This window comes from Pteropus medius, unplaced genomic scaffold (genome assembly GCF_902729225.1).
Source record: "Pteropus medius unplaced genomic scaffold, Ma_sr-lr_union100, whole genome shotgun sequence".
NCBI lineage: Eukaryota > Metazoa > Chordata > Mammalia > Chiroptera > Pteropodidae > Pteropus > Pteropus medius.
In genome coordinates, this window is record NW_024346667.1 from 23,080,759 (window position 1) to 23,105,253 (window position 24,495).

Sequence of the window (24,495 nt, forward strand, 5' to 3'; positions counted from 1 at the left end):
AGAAACTCTTCCTTAATTTTAGTAGAAAGTTGCCTCCCCATAATTTTAGTTCATGGTTCTAGATATCTTCTAAAGCAACACTAATGAATATTCATATTCCATTTCATATAACTGTGCTTCAGATATTTAAAGGGATCCTACTTCATTAAGCATATTCTCTGGGTTAAACATTCCTAACTTCTTACAGCTTTCCTATCATTTAGGTTTTCTGCTGTTGGAACACCATAATTACTCATTATCACCCCTAAGTCATGTGTCTAGAACTGGTTGCTACACCTTATGTAAGGTCCTGCAATATCCTGCAGTGCAGGTTACAGCAGAACTTCCTGTCTTCCTTGCTATGGATATTATATGTCTGATACTGTAACCCAAGATTATATTAAGGTTTTAAAGCATTGTGCATTGGCTCATATGGAACTTTGCCCAGCTTGACTTTACAGATAACCTTTCCCAGCTCCCTCTCCTCTACAAATTGTTCCTCTAGCTCGATCTCCTCTATCCTGTGTTTGTACAAGTCACAGTATGATGGTATACATGTAGGTCTTTATATATATCCCTCTTCAATTGAAATTTGCTGGTTTTAGTCTACTCTTTTCACCTATCAAGTTAGTTAAAACACCCAATTTTGTCAGTAAACAAATTGGACATCTTTATGGTTATACAACTATCCTATGCCTGTTTCCTCATCTTGAAACTGGTGTAATAATACTTCACAGGTTAGTTTTGAAAAAGTTTAAGTGAAATCACTTATGCATTTGTTCTTTGAGCAATTTTACTGTGTATTAAATACCAGAGATAAACCATAATTTATTACTGACAGAATCAAATAAATAAAAAAATCGTATGGTCCTTGCCTTCAGCTAACTTATATTCCAGTTTGTGATCAATATTATTCTTCTTGTTAAATAAAAATAGAGATAGCTAACAATTCATTGTGTTTGTACAAACATATTAATCATAAGGGAATATGTTACATGCCAAATTAGTAATAAAGATAATAATTACCATTTGCATTTGGAGTGCTGCTTTGTGAGATACTATGGTAGGGAGCCAGTTTGAGGCCTTTGCTCCTTGAAAAAGCAGTGAAATGATTTGCAACCAGCGGACAAGGACTGTCCACCTCTGTAACCTTGAGCATTTCAAGATGAAGTCTGGTTTTTCTTAAAATAGTTTCTAGGATGTGAAGTAACCTTTGTTAAATCAGCTATTAAAAGTCTGTTCATTTTTCAAATAAGTGTATTTTAAAAAGCCCCATTATGTTGGAATTTCTTTATGTTGGACTTTCTCACTGACTTACAGGCTTCATTTTGTTTTTCTGCATGTCTCCATTTCATTCCATCTTTAAATTTTTTCTCTTTTAATATGTTATATGTAGATATTGAGCGTTTTTATTATAGATAAGTTACTACATTGTTTTTTCTGTAATGAGTCAGATGCAAGATAAACGGTTTGTTGTCAGAAACTTTTCTTTAAAGAAAGTAATAGCTTAAAAATTTCTTTGGAACATATCTTTGGAGTCTATCTGGGTGATCTTTTTTTGGACTTTCAATTAGATCTTTCTTATACTAGGTATTGATTCAAGTTACAGGTTCTCCATATTTCTAAAGTCTGTATTTAAATTCAATTCAGATATTTAACAATTATTATGTGTCAGACATTGTGTTCAAAGCCCTCATTTCATTTCATAATTAAGTTATTTTAAATAATGAAACTGAAGTACCATTTTATTTGATCAGCATAGAAAAAATTGTTTTAGCTCAGATTTCTTCTGTCATTGCTTTGGAAGGGTATATGTGGAAGACCTGTCTGAGGTATCCCCAAGGATGGAATAAGTTGTATGAAATGTAGAATTGAATTACAGTTATAAAGAATGTATCAGATAATCAACTTTTCTTTAGGGAAAAAAAAAGAATTATAATACTAACAGGGGGATGCATTAGGTTTAGGAAAAGAGAATAAAGACTTCTGATCATAGGTAGAACAATAACTTCATTTCACATTTGCTTAGTGCCTAAACAGTTTGGTGTGTTCATACAGAAAGTAGCATTTTTAAATGTCATTTCTTTGGTGAACAATAAAACATTAGGAGTCAAGTTTTCAAAACTTCTTGTTTCTAGATATCAAAGAATTACAGGTTTCACAGATTTTCCTCTGGGGAAAGGGCAAGAGGGAAGAAATCAATATATAGTGGATAAATGAAGTAAGTTATATTAGCAACCTGGAGTTCTATTTTGTATTCTTCCAAACGGCTGACTTTGTAATCTTATATATTTTATTTTTCTATGAAAGATGAATACATTATTTTATTACTTCCCTTGAGTTTTGACCAAGTTTAATTAAATGTTTGTAAAGCACCTTGAAATCTATGGGTAAACACCATAGATATTATAAGTAAATGTAAATAAATGAACATATTAATTCTAAATGTGATTAATAATTACTGAGAAAAACAGACCATTTTTCTCAATTTCACAGTAATGATAAAGCAAATACTTAAGGTGAGAAAATATAAATGAATATAATGCTGTTACATTTAGCATGGAAATTTAGTAGTTTCCCAAACTATGCATGTAATTTTTACCTTTGGATCATTGTCATTGATAATTAAAAGTCGTTAGATGTTTTTGACACAGGGCAGAGAGTTGTTACGTGGTCTTTTTTCCTAGCTGACTCTGTTTAATGGTATTTAAAATCTCGATTGTTAAGGAATGGGGTAAATATAACCCAGTTTAAGACTACTTCAAGGTGTGATTTATTCTTGTTTGTGTAAAATCTACAATAAGAGATTCTCTTAAATCTTCTATCTGTATTTCATTTCTTAAGCAGTGTTTGGCATATTATAACCTGGCATAATTGTGTTTCAATTATGCCAAGGTAGTATGGATAATAAAATTTCAGTATTACAATCATGAGTTTTAAGATATGTGGGTCATAGGCATGGAGCCAGGTTGTGAGAGAAATCACACCTAGTCTCAGCGCAGAAAAGCATCAGTGCCTGAGGCTGTGTGATTTTCCGACTTCGTTTATCAGGTTCTCTGATGGGGTTAGTTTCCTTCTTGAGAGAAATGATGCATTTTCCCAGACAGAGGCAAGCAATGGGAAACCTTCACATAGAAGGTCAGTTCCATCAGCACAGGGGTAGTTTTACTTAAACCTGGAGAAATGTTTTTGTCATGGATGTGTGGGACATGGGCTTGATGGATGAAAGTTATAGAACTTGATTATGTGGTTCTTGAGTTGCCATTTACTTTTTTTGTAGTGTGGTAAAATGCATATAACATTTTAATTTATCATTCTAACCATTTCTTAAGTGTACAGATCAGTGGCATTAAGTACATTCACATTGTGATGCAACCATCACCACCATCCATCTCCAGAATTTTTTCATCCTCCCAAACTGAAACTCCATACCCATTAAATAGTAACTCCTCTTTACCCTCTGCCCCGAACCCCCTAGCAACTGCCATTTTCTATCTATGAATTTGATGACCGTAGGTTTTTTATATAAGTGAAATTTTACAGTATTTATCTTTTTGTGACTTGATTATTTCACTTAACATGGTGTCTTTAAGGTTGATCCTTGTAGCTTTAATGGAATTTTATTACTTTTTAAGATTGAGTAATATTTCGTTGTATGTCTATACCACATTTCATTTATACATTCATTCGTAGGTTGACACTTGGGTGGCTTCTATTTTTTGACACCATTTACTTTTTTTTTAAAGACTACTCTTTAGAGCAGTTTTAGGTTTATATCAAAATTGAGAAAAAGATACAGAGATATCTCATATGCCCCCAGCCCCAACGCATGCAGAGCCTCCCCTATTACCAGCATTGCTCACCAGAATTGTACTTTCTTTTTTTAAGCCAAGGATGCACCTACATTGACACATCATAATTATCGAAAGTCTCTACTTTACTTTAGGGTTCACTCTTGGTATTGAACATTCTGTGGGTTTGGACAAATGTATAATGGCACGTGTCTGTCATTATAATACCATGCAGAGTATTTTCTCTGCCCTAAAATCTTCCATGACCCACCTGTTTATCTCCCTCCACATCTAGCAACCATTGATCTTTTTGTTGTCTCCATAGTTTTGCCTTTTCCAGAATGTCATGGAATTGGAATCATATAGTATGTAGCCTTTTTAGATTGACTTCTTTCACTTAAGATTATCCATTTAAGGTTCCTCCATGTCTTTTCATGGCTTGATAGGTCTTTATTTTTAGCACTGAATTACATTCCATTGTCTTGATGTACCACAATTTATTCATTCACCTACTGAAACACATCTTGAAAGACTAGCTTCCAAGTTTTGGTAATTACGAATAAAGCTTATGAAATTGTGAATGTAAAATGAATTATGAATATAAATGTCCATGTGCAGTTTTGTGTGGACATAAATTTTTAACTCTTGATATTTTTTCGTACTGAATGCCATTGCTGGATCATATGATGAGTATGTTTAGTTTTGTAAGAAACCACCACACTCTCTTCCAAAGTGGCTATACCATTTTGCATTCCCACCAGCAATGAATGAGAGTTCCTTTTGCTCCACATCCTCACCAGCATTTGGTGTTGTCACTATTTTAGATATCGACCATTCTAATAGGCATGAAGTGGAATCTCAGTGTTGCTTTCATTTGCATTTCCATGACATGATGCACAGCACCTTTTCATATGCTCATTTGCCATCTGTGTATCTTCTTTGGTGGTATGTCTGTTAAGTTCTTTGGACCATTTTTGAATGACGTTTTATCTTATCGTTGAGTTTTAACCTTTTCCCATTTAGGAAAAAAACAGTGCAGCTAGTGTAGGTATGCTATGTTTTCTAGGATTTGACGTTTTCAGTGATTGAACTACTGTAAACAGAATGCTAGAAATAGAATGATGTCATTTGTTTCCAAAGAACATCGATATGCTAGAGCAATGCGAAAATAATAATAAAAGTGAGATGTTTCATGGCAAACTTTGGGGATAAGGTTAGGATTGTAATCTGCGAGTTACCTCGGGGCAAACAGGAAAAGGGTTAAATGCTCTTTGTATATTTATTTGGATGAGCCCTTTCTCAGGTGTGTGTTTTGCAAATATTTTCTCTCAGCCTGTGGCTTGTCTTCTAATTCTCTTAATATTGTCTTTCACAGACATCTTTAATTTTAATGAGATTCAGCTTATCTATTATTTTTTTCATGAATTGTGTCTTTCGTGTTGTATTTAAAAAGGCATCACCACACCCAAGTTCATCTAGGTTTCTTGTGTTACCCCGTTATTGTAGGTGTTTAATAGTTTTGCATTTTACATTTAGGTCTGTGATTAATTTTGAGTTAATTTTTGTGAAGGGTATAAGGTCTGTGTCTAGATTCTTTCTTTCTTTTTGCACGTGTATGTTCATTCATTTGTTCCAGTACCATTGTTTGAAGAGACAGTTTTTGCTCTATTATATTGCTTTTGCTCCTTCAAAGATCAGTGCCATTTCCTTTTAAATCACATTTGTCTATTAAAGAAAAGTATTTGAGAGTTTGACAGGAACTAGTTTACAAGGTCAGATATGGTCTTGCTAGTGTCCATTCCCTGTTGATGGAGCTTTCATTCATTCAAAAAAGTATGAGTGCCCACGATATGTACCATACGAGGTGCTGCAAGTACACTGGCTCTCACACAAACGCTGATGGGGAGCGGGGAGAGAGAAGTGAGAACTAACTGCTTAGATAATTTCGTAATTAAATGTAAAATCACAGTTGTACTAAGTGCTACAGGGAAGTTATATATGATATCATAATAATTTTGAGGGCATTTTACCAATAGGTTTTTGGGAGTGGAGTGTAGTCATTCAGGAAAGAAGAGTTCCAGGCAGAGGATATGACATGTGAAAAGACCCTCTTGGCTCATTCATGGAAGGTGACTTGTAGGACATGAGCGTGGCATACATCTTAAAAACATGGAATCTTGCAGACCATAATAGCGTTTTAGTCTGTATGCTGAGAGCAATGGGAAGCTGTTGATATGTTTTAATTCGCAAAGTGGGGCTCAACAGATTAAGTCGTAATTACCAGATTTTAGATTTTAAAAGACCTCTGGAGGTAGTATATTAAGTGGTTTGGGTGGATGAGGTTAGACTTGAATCCAGACAGTTCCAAAAGGAGACTTTTGCAGTTTTCAAGGTAAAAAAGGTAATAATAATAACTGGAGTGAGATGATAGAAGAGATGAAGAGAAATGTAAATTTGAGGAAAGGTCAAGAATTTAATTAATGGATGTCTTGATGGATTGGGCATAGAGAAAGCTGGTAAGGATAACTCATTGCTATATAAATTGTATAACAGGACCATGATGGTCCTTCATCTGAGGAGTGTGTGTGATGAGGGAATGGTGCAAGTCAAAGTAGAGTTCTTGAGAGATTTGGTTGTGAAGAGGGGAAAAGGTTCGAGTGTAGCCATAGGAGAATGTAGGGACTAGCGAGGGTTTCTGGTTTTTGTTTTGTTTTGAGTTGAGAGAGACCTGAACATATTTAAAAGCCAGTGCGGAGAACCTCTAGCTGTGGAGGGGAGGTTGAATGTATGTGGAAGAGAAAGGATTACGGGTAATATAAGAAGTCTGTGAAAGGGGTATTTTGGGGATGGGTGGGGAAAAGGCTCCAAAATAGTAATGTGGAGGGAATTGTTGCCTTTAGATGTGAGAGGAAGAAAGCCAAGAGACTAGAATGGATTCAGAGTTGCGTAAGTAGGCAAGAAATACAAATTAGCAAGCACTGACAATTCCATAGATGATTATTAAAGTTGTTAGATTTTTCATATATGTTTTCTATTATGTATATTGTTTATAGATAGTTTGACTATAAGAATTGACCAGTGTTTCAGAGTTAAAATGTGCTTATTCCTTGTCAACTAAAATGTCTTTCAAATAACTAATTAACCTAGGTGAAATTTAGAGTTTATGGTAGAATAATATATCTTCATTAAATTTAACTCTACTTCTAAAAGAAGTTTGATTTGGTTTTTAAGAAAATAAACTTGAGTGGGTTTATTTTGATATTTTTTGCAAAGCTCTGTGTGTGTGTGGTGTTTGTGTGTGTGTGTGGTGTTTGTGAAAATCACATCTTCTAAATTTATACAAACCTTGTTAAATTGCATTTTGTAAATTGTTGATAGATGCTTGTTTCCTATAGCACAGTGATATCTGAGGGTGGGGAAGAGGTCGCATCCATGCCTTTATCTTCACCTTGGTGAAAAATCGTGTTTTAGTTCAAAGCTGTTCAAGTAAGTCCTTGCTCCGTTTTCCCACCCTGTCTCCAGTGATATTATTTGGAGTCAGCAATCAATGGATTCCATCCCTCTGAGACTTGCTTAACCTACAGCCGCTGATATAATACAGGCAAGAGCTTGTTACTTTATCTGAATTGTCCATCGCTACCTTAATGAGTGAAATGGTTAAGGAGAGGAGGGGGCGAGCCTTAAGGAATGTGTGTACCATTTGAGCTGAATATTTCAGTGTATATAGGGAGAGGGAGGGTGAGAGAGAAATCCACTTACATCACTAGAACTGCATTGAGTGTGAGCCTTGCAGGTTAAGAGACAGACTACAGTGTCTTGCTTTCTGCAGGAAGCAGCAATGCCGTTTGTTTCCTAAGAGGAATTTTTTATTTAGAAAAGGAAGCTTTCTCTCTACCCAGGAAATGGCTTTCCTTGTGCGTTGCTATGCCAACTGCCTGCAGCCATGGTCCTCCAAAGTAAGCACAATAATGTAATTATATTGGTGTATTGCATTCAGACTCATGATTCTCGAGATTGTGTGTGTGCATGTGCTGTGTCTCTGTTAGTCACTCTCTTGCTAGCAGTCATGCTTGTGTTGAGTGTGAGGGACAGACATCATTAAATTAAATGTCCATCAGTGTCATGCTGCTAAGATTAATTGTGCAAACTTGGTTAGTGGAGTGGGACAGAGATCACTGGTCACCACTCTGTCAGCATCATTAGCAGCTAGGGAGGAGGTCCCGATTCACATGCTCTGCCCTGATTTTTTCCTTTCTTTCTTTTTCTTTTCTCTTTTTTTCTTGGTTGGAGGGGTCCGTATGTGTGATTGCAAATGAAACAAGAGTATTAACAATGCTTGGCTGAATGCTAGAGACTGGTTCTCATACCACCCTGACTAATATAATTCTGTATTAAGCCTTTTTAAGGGGAGTCTGTGTGCAGTCAGCCATTTTAGCTTTTTTTTTTCTTCTTCTTCTTCCTTTTCTTTTGCCTCTTGTTCTTCAGTCTCCTAAATGATCTTGTTCTCTTGGAGGACTGAGAGCTGTCTAAGGTTTCCTCAGTCTTGTCATAGGCTAAGATGGTTAGAGTTTCAGTGTTATAAAAATGGAGATGAACACCGTTGTTCGGATTCCTTTTCTGGTCTACAAGTGTGAGGGTTTTTTTAAGCTTGCCAGTAGTGACACTTTAAGCTGCAGCATGGTTTCCTCCTCCCTCTTTTTTTTCTTTTTCTTTTAATTTAATGCTGTAGAGGATGACTTGCCATCCATGAGAGATTGGTACATGATGTGTAAATTCAGTTCAGCATATGTTTCTTCATTATGAAACCACTAGCAGTCCCAGCTAACCATGGAGTTATGGGCCAGCAGGAGAAACATTCAGTAAGTATCGCAAATGCTGCTTGTGCTTTGATAGCACGTCATAGAGAACTGCTTTAAAATGGGAAATATTGCTACTTCTCTTCAGAGAAAACAGTTTTTTTTTGGAAGGTATTATAGTCTACTTGGAGGAGGGAGGGTAAGTTACAACTGGCTTGTTCTTCCAATTTTGTTGAGATTTTTAAAAAATTTTAAACAAGGCCAACAATTTATTTAAAGCAAAATCGTGAGCATTGAGAAATATTGGACAGCTGAGTTTTATAACCAGAAATTACAGCTTGACAATTCATCTTTTACTTAATACTCAAATAGTTTTTTTTTTTTTTAATGTTTTTATAGTTGAATTTAATGAGAGATCATGAAAAAGATTACTGGGAACCGGCATCTGTAGTAAGGAATTCACATGGAGGTTTGAGTGAGGGAGGGAGATCTTCGATTATTGATTTGGTAATAAAACGATCGGTGGGACTCATCTCACTTCTTAACATGTATTAATAGGAGATGAAAACAGAATATTTTTTTAATACCACAAGTATTGCATCTTGATAATTGATCCCATGAGTCAGCTATGCATTTATCATGCTGAAATCCCACAGGCAGCTACTGCTGTTTGTGAGAAACGCTTTTCTGTGGCTCACACCACGTCCGAGCCTCCTGTTACAGGATGCAAGTTCTCACAGTGCTACTTTTATATCACCACATGAGAAGTCTCTGCGATCACATTAATTGATGCGTTTATATATCTATACACGCACACTCACACACACACACTTTTAAATTCCCAAAATGAAAATGCATAAATTTACGCAGCTTATATGGTAGTTTAAATATTTTTGGAATGTCTGTTTTTACATCCTGGCATCTAGCAGATATTATATTTGGGTATAGGAATTACCTTTTATGTATTCTAAAAAGAATGAGATGTTAAAACTAAAAAATAGAGATAAATCACTGAGGCTTTGAAAATTTATGGACAGAAGGCCGTGAGTTTAGAATATGAGACGCTTAGGTTTATGGTCATCATTTAGTTTTGTTTGTCGTTATGAACAAAATTATTAACTGAATCCAAGAGATTTTCTTAGATGAAGTGACTGTGAAGGCATTATCTCACTTTTCCAATGAACCACAGGATGTTCTTAAGGCAGTAGCTGTGTTGGAAGCATGTGATGCTGCCGTGCTGTGCCCAGCCCCCTCATAATGAGGTCCTTGTGGTACCTCACTAATTAAATCTCTTCGGATCAGATCCAAAAAAAGACCGGCCTTATACTTAGTTTCACTAATAGGAAAGGTTTTTAGAAAGAGGTTCCACTATGTTCGATTTTATTAACAGGGTTTTTGAAGTGAAGCTCCTCTGTAGTCATGTTTTTTCCAGGTAAAAGCGAAAGTATGACTTAAACTATATTTGAGGAACTATAGAAGCAAAGTTTAAACCACAGGTTCCTTGTTTATCTTTTTTTATATATCCTTTCCCAAAATGGAGGGAGGGGATATTTAAATTAATAGTAATATAATTTTTATGAACAAAGAAAATTGTTAAAACTATTTACTGGTGGGGCATGAAGAAGTATTACGAGATTTGAGAAAACGAGCCGTTGGAACAGATAATACTAAATAGTGCGAAAACTAGAGTGCTCACTGTCCTGTTCTGCAAGCATGTCTGTTTCCTGACAAGTGCTGTATATTTTACCAAAACTGAGGGTAATGCTGTGACTACAGTAATATGAGCTATAAAATAGCTTTGAATCAAGCAATTTCTAGAAAACACGTGAGTGGTTATTTCTCATGACACTAGAATTTGCCATCCTAGACCATCGTATGTGGCAGAGTTGGTAGCTTGTGACATCAGGAACTTGCTGTATACTTGTTGATGAGTCTTTGGTTATCTAGACTTGACTGTTTCATGAGTAGACCTGTAAGATTTTAATTATATGCAAGGAGTCGAATGGGGGAATATTTACTCTCGCTCTCACATAATAGGTGACTCAGAACACAGTTGTGGAGCAAAAATAAGTGAAAGTGCACCTCTTTTGGCCGATGAGGTTTTATGAGCATGTCAGAGGTAATTTTAAATAGTAAAATTAAGTAAATTCACAAATACTTCCATTTTTGCTCCTTTGAAAAACATATAGCTTGTTAAGTGGCTTTGTTTCTTTGATTACAGAAAGGAGTGAGATATTAAAAAGCAAAACCTTAAATTGGAGGCTTTTTAATTGGGGACAAGTAGTAAACTCAGTTATTCTACTTTGTCAGAATTTTCGGAGCTAATGGGTTTTTATTCTTTATTCATTTTCTGTGTAGCTCAATGCATATCTCGTTTGCAAGCACATGATAGGTGTTGAATTTCTCATTTAATTGAAGTTTTGGATTAATTAAGTCTCATTTAACCTTTTAAGAAAGTGAATTTTATGTATTTCATTATCTCCCTTCCCCCCCATTCATATCAGTTGACAAGACTGAGGTAAATACATGTGTGTCTCTCAACATTCACCCAGAACTGGGCTGTTTCCTCATAGTCATCTAGTGCTTTCAGTTAGTCTTCAGAGGAGCCTTTTGATTTTGTGAACTTTGAAAATAAAAGGAGATTGTTAACATTTAAAAAATGTATTATAAAACTCCATTTTCCAAAAGACTACTGTGGAACACTAGTTGTATAGACTGTTAATAGATGTTACATGAAAAAAAGTTTTAAATCTTGGGATAACATTAAAGACGTCACTACTCAATTTACCAACAAAACGTTTTTTTACCCGCCTCTCCTCTTTTTTGCCTGTCTCAGATTGTCTAATGGGAATAGTATTCCTTAAGCGTGCTTTTGAAAAGTCTGCAATAGAGAGATGAATTTGACTCTGTAAATTTTTTAAATGAATCACTTATAATAAATAGACTTGATAAATAGACTTGATAGCTGATAATCTAGTTATACATTTCTATAAAAATTACTGATATATGAAGTACCCCATACTTATGATAAATAAAACCCCAGTCATGATTAAATAATTTTAAAAAGTAGTGTTTGTAAGAAAATGCCCTAACTAAATGTAGTACATAAATAGCAATAGCTGTCACTTATTGTATGAAAGGTACTATATTACATATTTTCTGACTTAATGATTACAACAACCCTCTGAAGAAAGATGTATTATCACATTTTTTAGAGATGACGAAACAGAGCAAGATTTTTCTAAGGACTAGAAAGATGTATTATCACCTTTTTTTAGAGATGATGAAATAGAGCAAAAAAATTTTTCTAAGGACTAGTAAGTGGTATAGCCATCATCATTGGAACCCAGGTGTGTCTGATTTCACAGTTCTTCTTTAACTACAAACCTGAACTGCCCCTTATGTGGTCAGATTTAAATTAGGTGTGTAGATTGTACAGTTATGAGAGCTGGTTTTAACTAGTGGAATACATGACTTGCAGAAATACTTGCTTTTCTCCTGTGACTCTGTTTTTCCCTGGTATGTGTGGCATTCTAAGCGCTGTGAATAAAAAAAAGCAAAAATGTCATGATCAAAATTATTTTTATCGAACTTATAAAAAAGTTACATAAAGCTACTTATTGACAGATACAATCACTAATGCATCTGTCCTTTGTGATCTTATCTTGAGACTTGAGGTGGGATGGACAGGAATAGATGCCATTCAGCCCAGTTCCTTTCTCCCGCTTCTCGGTGTTTGGCCCTATCATGTACCTTCTCATTTTTGCTGCTTAACTCTTTGAACATAAACTTGATACCTCAACTTCCTGTGTTCCCTTTATAACTTCTGACAGCCTAACCTTGGTCAGTTGAGCTCTTCTGGAAGTACTGAGTCTTGCTATTTCATTTCCTCTGTTTCTCCTTTAGTGGAGTCTGCATCTGTCATGCAGCCCAACTTCAATTCATGATCGCCTCTCTGAAGTCCGTACTGGCCATGGCTCATTCACAGTCCTAAATATTGATCTCATCATTTCACACGCCTCTTAATCAAGAAAGATGTACTATAGCTTAACCATATGTTGAAATTCCTGTTGATCGCGAAGGGCCTCTGTAATCTACATTTTCTCCCTTATGAACATATTTTTCTCCCAACTTGCTTTTTTAAATTTAGGACAAGATGATCTGATTACGAACACTTGAGGCTCATTTTCTTTTCCTATTTTCCACCTTGCAGTGCTGTTTGCTTAACTTTGACTTGTTCCTTGTCTCTTCATAGTCATCTCTGCTTTCTCTAATGATTTAGTAGTACTTAATACATAATGCTCGATTTTATTGGTTCCTGTAATTGGTGTTCCTAAGTTGGTTTAGTCTGTACAATTAGATGAGAAAGGATATCTTGAGTGAATTCTCCTCCTTCCTCATATTATATATTAAGGATGTGATTGGAATTTAAAACTATTTGTCAGCTGTTTAAAATACAATATAGAGAAGGCATTTCTAGAATGCAAGAATAACATGTGAGAGTCCAAGGCAGGAAGGTGTAGGACATGAGGAATCAGAAGGTTATCAGGAAAAATAATGAGATCTTTACTGTTCGATTGGGTTATGTTAGAGATAGTAGATCAATACAGGTAACAGACGGGAAGATACTAGGATACCTGGCAAATTAATGACTATAGTTTGAGCATCCAAGAAGAGTGTAACCTCCTCTTCCTCTCCACTGCCTTACTTCCTCTCTTTTCTATCTTTAACTAGAACAGATTTAAAAAAACTCCATTTTTTAAAAATTGCTTTTATACTACTGTGACAATTTGACCTTGTCTGTAAACATGGGTACACTGTCTCTTTAATATAATTTGATTCATTTTTCTTAGCAATGTAAAAACTAGCACCTATATATATTATATATATATATATATATAATATATATAAATAAATACATATAAATATATATATATCGGTACTAGTTTTTACATTGCTAAGAAAAATGATATATATATTTATATGCATTTATATATATTATATATATATGTGTGTATATATATATATATATATATAATATATATATCGGTGCTAGATGTTAGGTTATTCTTTTTGGGCTAAGACTCCACCATTTCTTTATCTGATCTTTATTTTGGTTACGACTCCACCTTTTCTTTATCTGATCTTTATTTTTGTTAGAATGACAGATATATTTCCTGAGATGAAATAAACTTATCTCTTGGGGAGGTTTTCCTCTGTGCTAGCTAACAGAAAGGCTGGAGAGGAAGGAATATCCTGTTCTTTTATTCAAGGACAAGGTCATCTTGCCTTGGATTTGGACCAAGAAACCTTGGCAACAAATAATAGATCTTTTTATACTGTTAGAAATGAAGAAATATGGTTTTGAAACTTTCCAATGCGTTGTATACACTACTTATATGTATAAGATTAAAAAAAGCTGTATCTCATTGTAAGACCTATTGAAGAAAAAGTCTTTTGATCGAAAAGAAGTGTACTTCCCATTCTTGCTTTTAAGTATTGTATAGTAATGATTTATTTAAAATGGAAGTATTTTAAAATAAAATCAACTAAGATTAATGAAAAAAGAATAATCAATTTAAGAGTACTTGAAATGCATCATTAGAAGCTCAGTTATTCTCTTTGAGCTATTTCATAGTAAGATCACCAATCATAATTTTTCTCTCATTTAAAATATATGTTAGAAATATTGACTGTACCAACTTTTGTAAACTTTTGAAAACTTTTCCTATTTAGATCAAACAACCATTTTATCATTATCCATATATCTATTTGTATTATGGTATATGAGGTTTTTTTAAATGATTTTAAAAACAAAGGAAAAATGAATGTCTGGATATACATAGAGATACACTCATGGGGGTTGGGGAGAGAGAGACATTTAAACGAAAGTTTATAAATGTGTTCTCAAGGTCTTATTTTCTTCATCATTAAGAAGTGGTCTTTATATTTTGAAAGTCTGACGCATGCTTGTGACTATTGCCATTTACAGTATTAAGATGTCAATGCTATTGGTACTGTCTTAGGTGTTATACAGAACGGGTTAAATAGAATAGTGCCTTTTTTGGAACATAAATAAGACTCTTGTACAAAAAATTAGAAGATAAATACACATTTATACCCTAAAGCACATTAAGAAATGCTATAAGAGTGCACCCTCACAAAAACAACATGACCCTCTATATAGTGCACTCACACAGATAGTCTTTTTAAACTCTTGGTCCCAGCCTCTACCTTTCCTGTTGGTATAGAATCACCCTTGCCACACAGAACTAGTTAGTTGTCAACCTCTGCCATTTTTTTTTTTTTATTAATTGAACTAGCATAGACCTTTTATGTTATGTTGTATTTGCTCATCTATCTAAACACAAATATAGTGTGTGTACTATATATAATGTTTGATCTTATTTAATTGCATAGTCTATGATATGTGATTTCTGCATAGCTTATCAGCCAACACTTAATCTGTTTCTTTTGCACATTAAGTCGCTATATAAATATTCCCCACATTCTTCAAGTCTCCATTCCAAATCAGTACACCATATCCTCTTTGATAACTTATATGACATGTTCATTATAAGGGCTATTCTTAAAGACATTTTAGGCATAAATTAACCTTACATTTATAGATTGATAAAGTGACAATCTGGAAAACACCTTTAAATTACTAAAGTACATATTCTTTAGTGAACTGTAGAGAAATACATTATTGGTTTATAATATTGATTTGGTTTGATTATAAAATGAAATATATTCCCTCCCCTCAAATATATATGCAGTATTTCATGCATATTTTTGTGTTTATATAAATATTATTAATCTATAATCTAATTTAGTACATTTCTAATGTAGAACAAGCTAGAACTTAACATTCTGCACAGCTTACTTGATTGATAAAGGCTAAGTTTTAGGAATATATGTCTTATCTTTTGTGATAAATAGTATTTTATTTTCTTACTGCTCTATATTAGATATCTTAAAAGTACAGATTACAGTGGGTGTACCTTATTATGGGTTATTTCCAAAAGGTGAACATTTCATTTATTTTAAGTGCTAGTACACAACTTCACACCTTTCATAATAAATGAAGACAATGAAACATCGCTGTACAAAATGTAGAATTGTAATCTTTTGATTGCCTCCATTCTCTAGAAAGAATGGGTTCAACCAGACATTTTTGCCCTTTGGGATATTTTTAATAAGTGAAAGCACTTTTTTTTCCCCTTAGCAATAAAAAAAAAAAAAACGTGGAATTAAGTGGGAGTACTGTGGCATTTCGTTTTTCTGGGTTTTATGGAACTGAGAATTTTTCATACCTTTAATATTAGTGAAGAAGAAGATTGCTTAGAGTTGTCAGTAAGGATTTAGAAGAAATCTGTAGTAACTGGACCTACAGTGCTGGGTTGGTGGGGACAGGGAGAAGGTTGGCAGAAGTTGAGTGGTGAGTACAACTTATACCCCAGAATTCCAGTGATTGAGAATGCAAAGGATGAAATTAACTTTTTATTTATGGCTAACTAATCTTATACTTGTTTCCTGTTAAAAGTATGCTTTTCTTCATTTTAAATGACAAGTAAAAATACAAATGTGTTTTTATAATACATTCATATTACATTAATGTATAAGGCTTCCTATTTATTGTTGAAATTAATCTCATTTGCAGAAACAAACGAATGTCAAAAGCATAGTACTTTAGGGATAACATTTACCTAAAAATAAAGGTAATTTAAGCCTTTTATTTAGAACAAATACCCTTTTTGAATAGCTAAACTAATTTTAAGTGCTTGCTGTATTTTGTGTATGGTTATTCAGATGGCAGTTTGGTTTGTAGTTGTCTGTGTTATTAGTTTTGCATATAATTTATAATTTAAAAATGCACAATTCTATGTTCATTGAACAAAAAACAGAAAACAGATGAACACAAAAACAGAAAAAGTACTACAGTTTTACTGCCTAGATAAAACCATTGATACATTGTATTATAGAAATATTGTTTATAGTGTACCGTAGTATAAAATCTGGTAGTGGTATTTGTTCTAAATTTTACTCCCCAAAATATATATAGAAGATACATTTAAGGACAACTGATTTCAGAGAAACATTGTTAACTATTATGAAGCTTCTTTCATATGCTGTTTTGTCTACTTTACAGTTTTAATGTTTGCCAAACATTATAATCTATATTAATATGTAACATAACATGTTTTATATGTAATACTTTAAGTTTTGAGGGTAAAGCTATTTACTTAAGAGTCTCTACAGCCGTTGTTGAAATTCTATCCCAAATGTGGAGGTAAGGATGCAGAGTGATTTTTAACAAAGCTTACTATATTCATACCTTTGTGCTTTTTTTGAAGTTTATACAAAATTTTAAGATATAGGAAGTCCGTATTAATGTGTCAAAAGAAAAAGAAGTGAGCTTTCAAACACCTTAGCTAAAGAAAATATAAATGCACATGACAACATTTTTATCTTCTCCCCTTTCCACTATGTGTCATGTACTTTATCATTGAAATCTTTTAACTGTGTTCTTTTTAGTTTGGCATATTTCCAGATTTCTTTACCCCTCCTTATCCTATTTTCTTGTTATCCCCTGAAAAAAAATAACCTGATGTGAAGATTTAAAGAATGTCTACTGAAGAACAGACCTCATACAAGTTGACAGTAGTGATATTAAATGAAAAGTTCCTTTTGCTCTAGAAAAAGAGATATGGGTACCTCAAATGTCTGTTTTTTTCCTCAGAGCAAGGCTGCTTAAGCGCTATTTCTGCATAGTAAAGGAGAATTTAGACTGTAATTCTTATTTAATAAAAGTGTTCAGTGTAGCTGAATAAAGTGTGAAAATAAATTGAATACTTATTAAATTTGTGGCTAGTTAGAAAAAGGGAAATCTGTATTGATGTTAAAAACATAAGAAGACCATTGACCAGTGCAGCAGTGTTCTCAAATCATTGTAAAAAAATTAAATCACACATGGGGATAAAAAAATTACAAAATGTTGTTGACATAATGTTAATGCATTTTCATCTGAGAAGTTACATTTTGTTTTGTTCGTTTTGGAATTATATGTTCTGCTTATTTGCCTTTTGAGAAGAGAAAGTTAATAATGAAACAATATATACTCAATATTTTCTTGTGGGTTTTATCCAGATGTCTACAAAAGAGATTTAAAAATATGGTTTGAAAATTTTTCATCTGTTTAGAGTAGTATATACTTAACATGCTGGGTGAGCAGTATAAACAAAAAATACACAGGAGTGCATAGGCAGGAATGTCACATGTAATTTGAGTAGTCCACAAAGAAGGAAATAAGACTTGAGCGGTGCCACAGATAAGGTTAGGAGATAAGCAAGATGTGAAGATAAAATGAAATAGGAGCAATTTTTGCAAGGCAAACAGAATGAGCTAAAGCATCGAATCACAAGCGTTCATGTACAATCAAGGAACAGTGAGTAGGTCAACTGGGCTGAGGTAGAGAGGCAGCTGGAAGAATGCAGGTTGATGAGAACAGGGGTCAGGATGTAGAAGCCTTCTAATATCAGGTCAGAGAGTTTTGGCCTAATGCTGTGGATTCATGAATAATCAGAAGGTTGTTCATGGTAGAATATAGTAAAAAGGTGTGATGTGGCTGAGGTCCATTGTGGGACTATAATGTTCAAGAATTAGGTTTCTGAAGTACGGACTTTGTTTTAGGTCTTCATTTAGGGTGCCTAGCAGTCAAGCCATCTCTCTTGATCTGGACATAGCTAGCTGACGGAATCATTTCTCACTTCTAACTTATTATGTGAGCAGGTGGGAAGGATCAAGAATTTGCCGGGGTTATTTTCCTTAAAATTTTGATTGTGTGTATTTCAATGAAAATGTCATTTTCACCAAATCTAAGATACCTAATTGATTGATTTACCTTTCCTTAAATGACCCAGTATTTTCTTTGCATTGATTGTAAGTTGGGTCCCAATTTCAAAGATGTTAAAATAAAAATCATGAATCTTAGAAACAATGAAATGTGGTATTAGCCACATTAATATAATTGTGTTTAATACATTTGTATATTATAGTAATAGCAGTATGCAAATAGTTATGGAACTAGATATACTATTAGTCTTGCCAGTTTTTTTTTTTAACCATAAAATCACTTGTTTGAGGAAAACGTGTTCTGTTTTTGGTCTTGGTTATTTGATTGTGAATAAGTCTGTGCCTCTGTCTTAGAATTGCTCACAGAATAGTAGCAGAAGGGAGACCTACTGAAAGGTGTGCTAAGTGTTATGTGTGGGGCCCATAGAGGAATGTTTAGGGGGTAGCAGGGGCCGCCCCGGTGGCTATGGGGGGACACAGTGAATAAGAGCGTTTCAGACAGATGGATTTGGGAGGTTTTAAGCAACCCATCAGAGTCATCTTGAAGAGCTACAATACAGGGTTTGAAAAAGCCCAGGGTGAAACAGGGTCGATAACCTGTTTTCATATTGATTTCAATACCAACCCGTTGTAACTTATGTGGTGTTACTTTCCTGCCCCCAAAGGAACTGAAAACTGACAAAAATTGAAATAACTGCCTAGGTATCCACAGAAACTCTCAGAACGTAGCAATGGATAAGGATGCAGGGCAGGGATGGGGGGAGGGCTCACTTGGAAAGTAAAATTACTCCTAGTAACCTATCTTTAAAAACAGTTTCTGCATGTGATAATGAAGACTGTAATTTGACCGGTTGTAACCTCGGCTCTAGAGCAGGAACTCAGATTTATATTCTCACTTTCTGTGTTCTCAGCAACATTCTAAACTCTTTTCAGATATTATCACATTTAATACTCACAATGTAAGTTTGTTGTCCTCTTCTTATATGTAAAGAAATCAAGACATAGAGAGGTAAAGTAACTTTCCCAAAGTCACACAGCTGATATATGGTACAGCCAGTGGCAGTCTTTTCTTGTACATGTAAACAAACACACATGCACGCGCACGCCTGCAGATCTATTTTAGAAGCTGCACCAGGTACCCTAAACTTTGCTTCTAGTACATTGTTGCAAGGATGGACCAATTCTTTATTTTCTGTGTCTCATAGATTATCATTCTCATTGGAAAGGTTGAGAATAGGTTATTCCTCTCTCTACATTCAGAGGTGATTTTCTTTAGCATAAGTTTCAAAGGGGTTTCATATGTGTAATATAGTAACTGCTATCCCTTCCATAAAATATGGAGTAACTTTAACTTGATCTTGAGAGAAATAAAAGCAATATATTTGTTCTCCTCAAACTTGACCAGAATTGCAAGAATACAATATTGTGTTGAATAATTACTCTTTAACTCTTTACATGAAAGTTTTCTCTTGTTGAACTTTTATGGGAAAGTCACGTTTATCTGAGATTTTCTGTCTGTATAGTTTTCCAGAGGTCTTTCACGTTACTCTGATTTTAGACTTGAATATAGAAAAGAGTCTTGTTTTTGACTTATTGTTTGGGTGACATGATTGCTCTCTTATTTCCAGTTAGATAAGTAATTTATGAGGAGCTAATTTTAGCATATAGCCAGATGAGAGTTTTCTCAGCCAGACACACTTAGCAACAATGTCTTAGCCATTTCAAGTACATGAAAATGAATAATAATTAGGTCCATCTTTATTACAATTTCTTTAACCTTCATCACTATAACACATATTCTTGGGACTGTAGCATAAAAATATACCTTTTAGAAGCTGTGTTAAAATATACTTTAACCTGGACATAACAGAATGACCTGAAATCCAGTGGTTATGGTCCTCCAATGCCTTAAAAACAGTCTTTTCTTGGCAGTGCTAATGGCCCTGGGTTCAGGCCCCATTCTGTGTAAGTAGGACGATGGGCAAGGCATTGTAATAGGCAGGGTTAGAGAACATCTTTCAAGGCAAAGTACTTAAAACTATTCATATAGAAGTTCAAGTACTGACTTTGTTAGCCACTCCCTTTACTTCTTTTCTCTGTTTCCTTCTTTAAGTGTTATCCAGAGATGCTGTTGGAAAAGATATTGCTTTCAATTGGTTATAATCAAGTTCTTGAGTGGCTTTGAAGTATTACCCTGGGCCTGAGAGCAAACAGAATACAGACCGAGATGTCATGGTGTAGCAAACCTCACTTATTAACAGCACTCATTGCATGTCATCTTCAAGCATGGTAGTAGGGATATTTAAAGCAAAATCCTCTTTATTTCATCTGTGAACCTTTCTCTATAGTAATAGAATGCAACTATTCTAACTAGGTTTTTTGTCTAGTAAAACAATAAAATACAAAGACTTTGCTTTGAGTCCTTGTTCTGACGCTGACTAGTTGTGCAACAGTTAGGCAGGTCATTTAACTTCTTGAAGTTTCTGTTTTCTCATTTCGAGATGGAGATCATGATTCCAACACTGATCCCCTCACAACACTCTTCTGAATATTATTAATGATTACATTAATACAATTATTTTATTAGGTGCTTTACATATGTTATTTTCTTTAATCATCAAAGCAATCCTAGGAGTGAAGTGAGATTCTCCCAGTTTTACAGATCAAAAACTTAAGGTTTAAATAAGGAAAATATAAGAAAAAGTTAATGTTTTCAGAATCTTCTTGCAAACTGTAAAGCCTATGCGATTGTCAGTCATTGATGTGAAATTATAGTGCTCTACAGTCTTCATGTGTGGGAATCCTAGCTCTTCTTTTTAGCTGCGTGACATTAGGCAGATTACTGAAATGTTCTGAACCATTTTTCCTAGTCTATAAAGTGCTGTTAATGCATACTTCATAGGTTGTTTGTAGGGATTACAGATCTGACAGTGTCTGGCACACAGTAGTATCCATGATTTTGATTCTCACTTTTCCAGCTAGAAAATTTCTCTTTTCTTGGTTTTTAAATAGAATGTTGACAATGATTCAGAGATTTATTTTTCTTTATCTAATTTTACGTTCATTGAACATGATTCCCTGTTGGACATTGTAGGTCAATTATGATTTGCTTTAAGATCCTTCAGTAATGACTTTTTACAAATTGGTACTGGTTTCTAAAATAGCTCATTAAAGATCATAGTTGCTATGCAAAATTCCTGTTAAATTTTCCTTAAGTACTTTAAATTTCCCTCCCCACATTTATTAAGTGATTTTGTGCAAGTAGAGCTGCTTAGTAAGACCTGTCTTTGTAGTCATTTCGTGTGTGTGTGCGTGTGTGTGTGTGTTTGCAAGGAGGTATTTTTAGATAGTTTAGCTGAACAGCAATCTGACGTCTTTAGAGGAGACATCAGTTCATTATGTGGATACAAATTCTATGCTTTCAGCTTTTATACACCAAGTCTTAATTTAAATCTGTTCTTCTTGCCTTTTCTAACGAAAGAGACGATATCATGGTATGTATTCTATTTCTTCCTAAGACTGACCTTTCTAGTTAACCTTTGCTTAGATAAATGATCAAGGTAGAGATGCCTTTATTTGCTCACAACTTAATATAGATTATAGAAGCATGGAATTTTGGGTCATATTTAAATATGCCATTATACATTATGCTACACAGTATTTTTCTGTTGCAGTGTGATTCGGGGGATTTAAAATAGTCATGGGGTTCATAAATGCTGCTTTCTTTTAAGTAGAACAATTTAAAGGCCAGGATGTGGGAGTTCTGTACTTCTTAACTGTATATATTGCTTTACCGGTTAGAAAATGACTTTTGCTTTGAGAAAGATAATTTAATGCTGAACATGTAAGAGGGACATGGTTATTTGCTTTCTTGTTGCAACTCTAAACACAGTGTTGTATATTAAGTTAAGATAATATTTTCTTTTATCTGTTTCTTTTCACCTCTTAAAAATCTGGGAAAAGAAGCTCTTACAGCTTAAACAAATTAATGTTAGTCGTTTGTGACTCTTGTTCTCACAAAAGGGTGCCTTCGGTTAATAATAAATGTAGAACTTATATATGTGTTTTTCTAATTTTACTAGAGCTAATTTTGGGAAACTATTCATGTAGAAGTTCAAAAGATTTTAAAAATTAATTTCAAACACATTCTTTATTCATTTTTCAAAGTTCAAAATTTATATCTACTTCATGTCAGAATGTCAAAGCTTGAGTGAAAACTTTTGTTATTCATTCAAATGTGTTATCTGCATGGTGTGAAGCATCCAGGATTTAAGGCATGGTTTTTAATTTTTAATTCAGTTATTTGATCATATGTGAATCAGTTGGGATTTTAATGATATTTTAATGATTGCAGTGGAAGTCCTCATATTTTATCTTATTTTGTAAGCATAAAACATTATCATAGAAAGATGAGTTACTTAACCTAAAGGAAGACATGATCTTGGAGAGTTAGGTAGATAATAGGCATCTCTGAAGATGTGGAGATCTTTCATTCTTCAAGTAAGAAGCATAAGTCATACATGTGTGTGTGAGTGTGTGTGGAAGGGGAGACAAGACATTTTGTAGTATGACAAACAAAGAAAAAATCCTAAGGATGTTTTAAGAAACCCTTTTTTGTTCTTAAAAATTAGTGGTGTTATGTAACCATTTAAGAATTTAACCGAAGCCTGATATTAAGTGACTCAGATTCCTAGCTTCTTAATGATGCTTCTTTACAGTGAAATTCAAGCAGTTGCCAGATTCTTAAGTCATGAGTTCATTCTCTCCTTGCAAAATTTGCATGCAATAAAAATTGAGAATCTGTGCCAAAAGAGGTGTTAGTACTGAAATTCGTATATGCTAAGTGTAACATATTTTATGTGAGGCTGTTTCTCACTGAAATCATCTCTTTTTCAAATTAAGAAAAGTGACCAACTGGAGGCTAAAGTTTCTTAACCAAAAAATGGCATAAAGGCTCCTAAATCTTGCTTTATTGGCTCCTTCTTCTTCCCATAGCACCTCCACCTGAATAGTCATTGTTCCTTCAGACTTGTTTCCCCCAGATCATCTGAGAAAGGCACCTACCGTCTTCTACCACAGCAGTGTACTATTCATGTCAACTAAACATGCCCTCATGTAGGCCACGTGTTTTCTTATCCCACCACTGACTTAGAGGGAGACACATACGCACTTCTTGTACTCATAACCCTGAGGAACCCTGCAGGAATTGTGAACATTTCAAGAATTTTTCGTAAGCTACCTGGTGATTCTCACCACCTTTGGGAGAATATGGGTTGAGAGTATTAAGGATGTAGTTAATCTTTGCTTCGCCCCACCCCACCCACCTAACACACACACACACACACACACACACACACACACACACACACACACACACACACACAGTCATTTGCTCACTGAGATAAGCAAAGCAATGTCCTTGTGGGATCCTTAGTGCCTAACTTCTCAGGTGTTTTTTTGAATTGACACCCCATCCCCCTTTTCCTGATTTGATGCTGATTACATCTTATTTTGTTGTTGTTGTTCCATTTACTCCAAAATATCTCGTAGCTTTGACTGGAGTATCTAATTCTTGGAAATTGTGTAATTTATCACCTTTTCCTTCATTTCAGTTTGTAAGTCAGTTATGCACTTTGGAATTAAAGATGTCTTAATTTATTCTCTCTCTGCATTAACTAGAGATTATTTTCCACCTCTGTTACTTTTCATTTTTTATTCTTCAGTTTTCCATAATTGAAATATATTTCTCATTCCCCAGTTTTCCATAGTTGGGAGAATACATTAGAAAAAGCCTTGTTCAGTCATATATAATGCATACATCTAGTTTGCTATGAAGATACCTAGTTTATAAGCATCTGAATAACAGATGTCAGATCATGACTTTCAAGGAAGGTGGACACACAAAAGAAATCAGAGTTTATGTCTGATTTGCTTGACGTGTTTTTTTATTGGTGTCTTGGTTACTATTTTTCTTGATTCTAATCTTTAAGTGAGTTCTATGAATTAAGATGTAAAAGGAATGATTTTTTTTTTTTTTAAATCTCAGGAGGTTTCTTAATCCTGTTGAAAAAATT

The 24,495-nt window shown here is 34.2% G+C and overlaps 1 protein-coding gene across 15 annotated transcripts in view; it reads left to right on the forward strand.

The window, feature by feature from the left end:
• Nucleotides 1-24,495, forward strand: part of RAPGEF2 (Rap guanine nucleotide exchange factor 2) — a 209,779-nt gene that overhangs the window by 124,748 nt on the left and 60,536 nt on the right. For 3 of the 15 annotated variants that reach the window (XM_039876273.1, XM_039876274.1, XM_039876276.1), the window contains exon 1: nucleotides 8,555-8,629. The exons of 11 other annotated variants lie outside the window; for them this stretch is intronic. In XM_039876273.1, coding sequence (XP_039732207.1) covers nucleotides 8,570-8,629 — 60 coding nt within the window. In that variant the 5' untranslated portion in view covers nucleotides 8,555-8,569. Of the gene's footprint in view, nucleotides 1-7,657; nucleotides 7,727-8,554; nucleotides 8,630-24,495 lie in introns of those variants that run through there. One more of the 15 variants, XM_039876275.1, reaches the window with a different exon arrangement.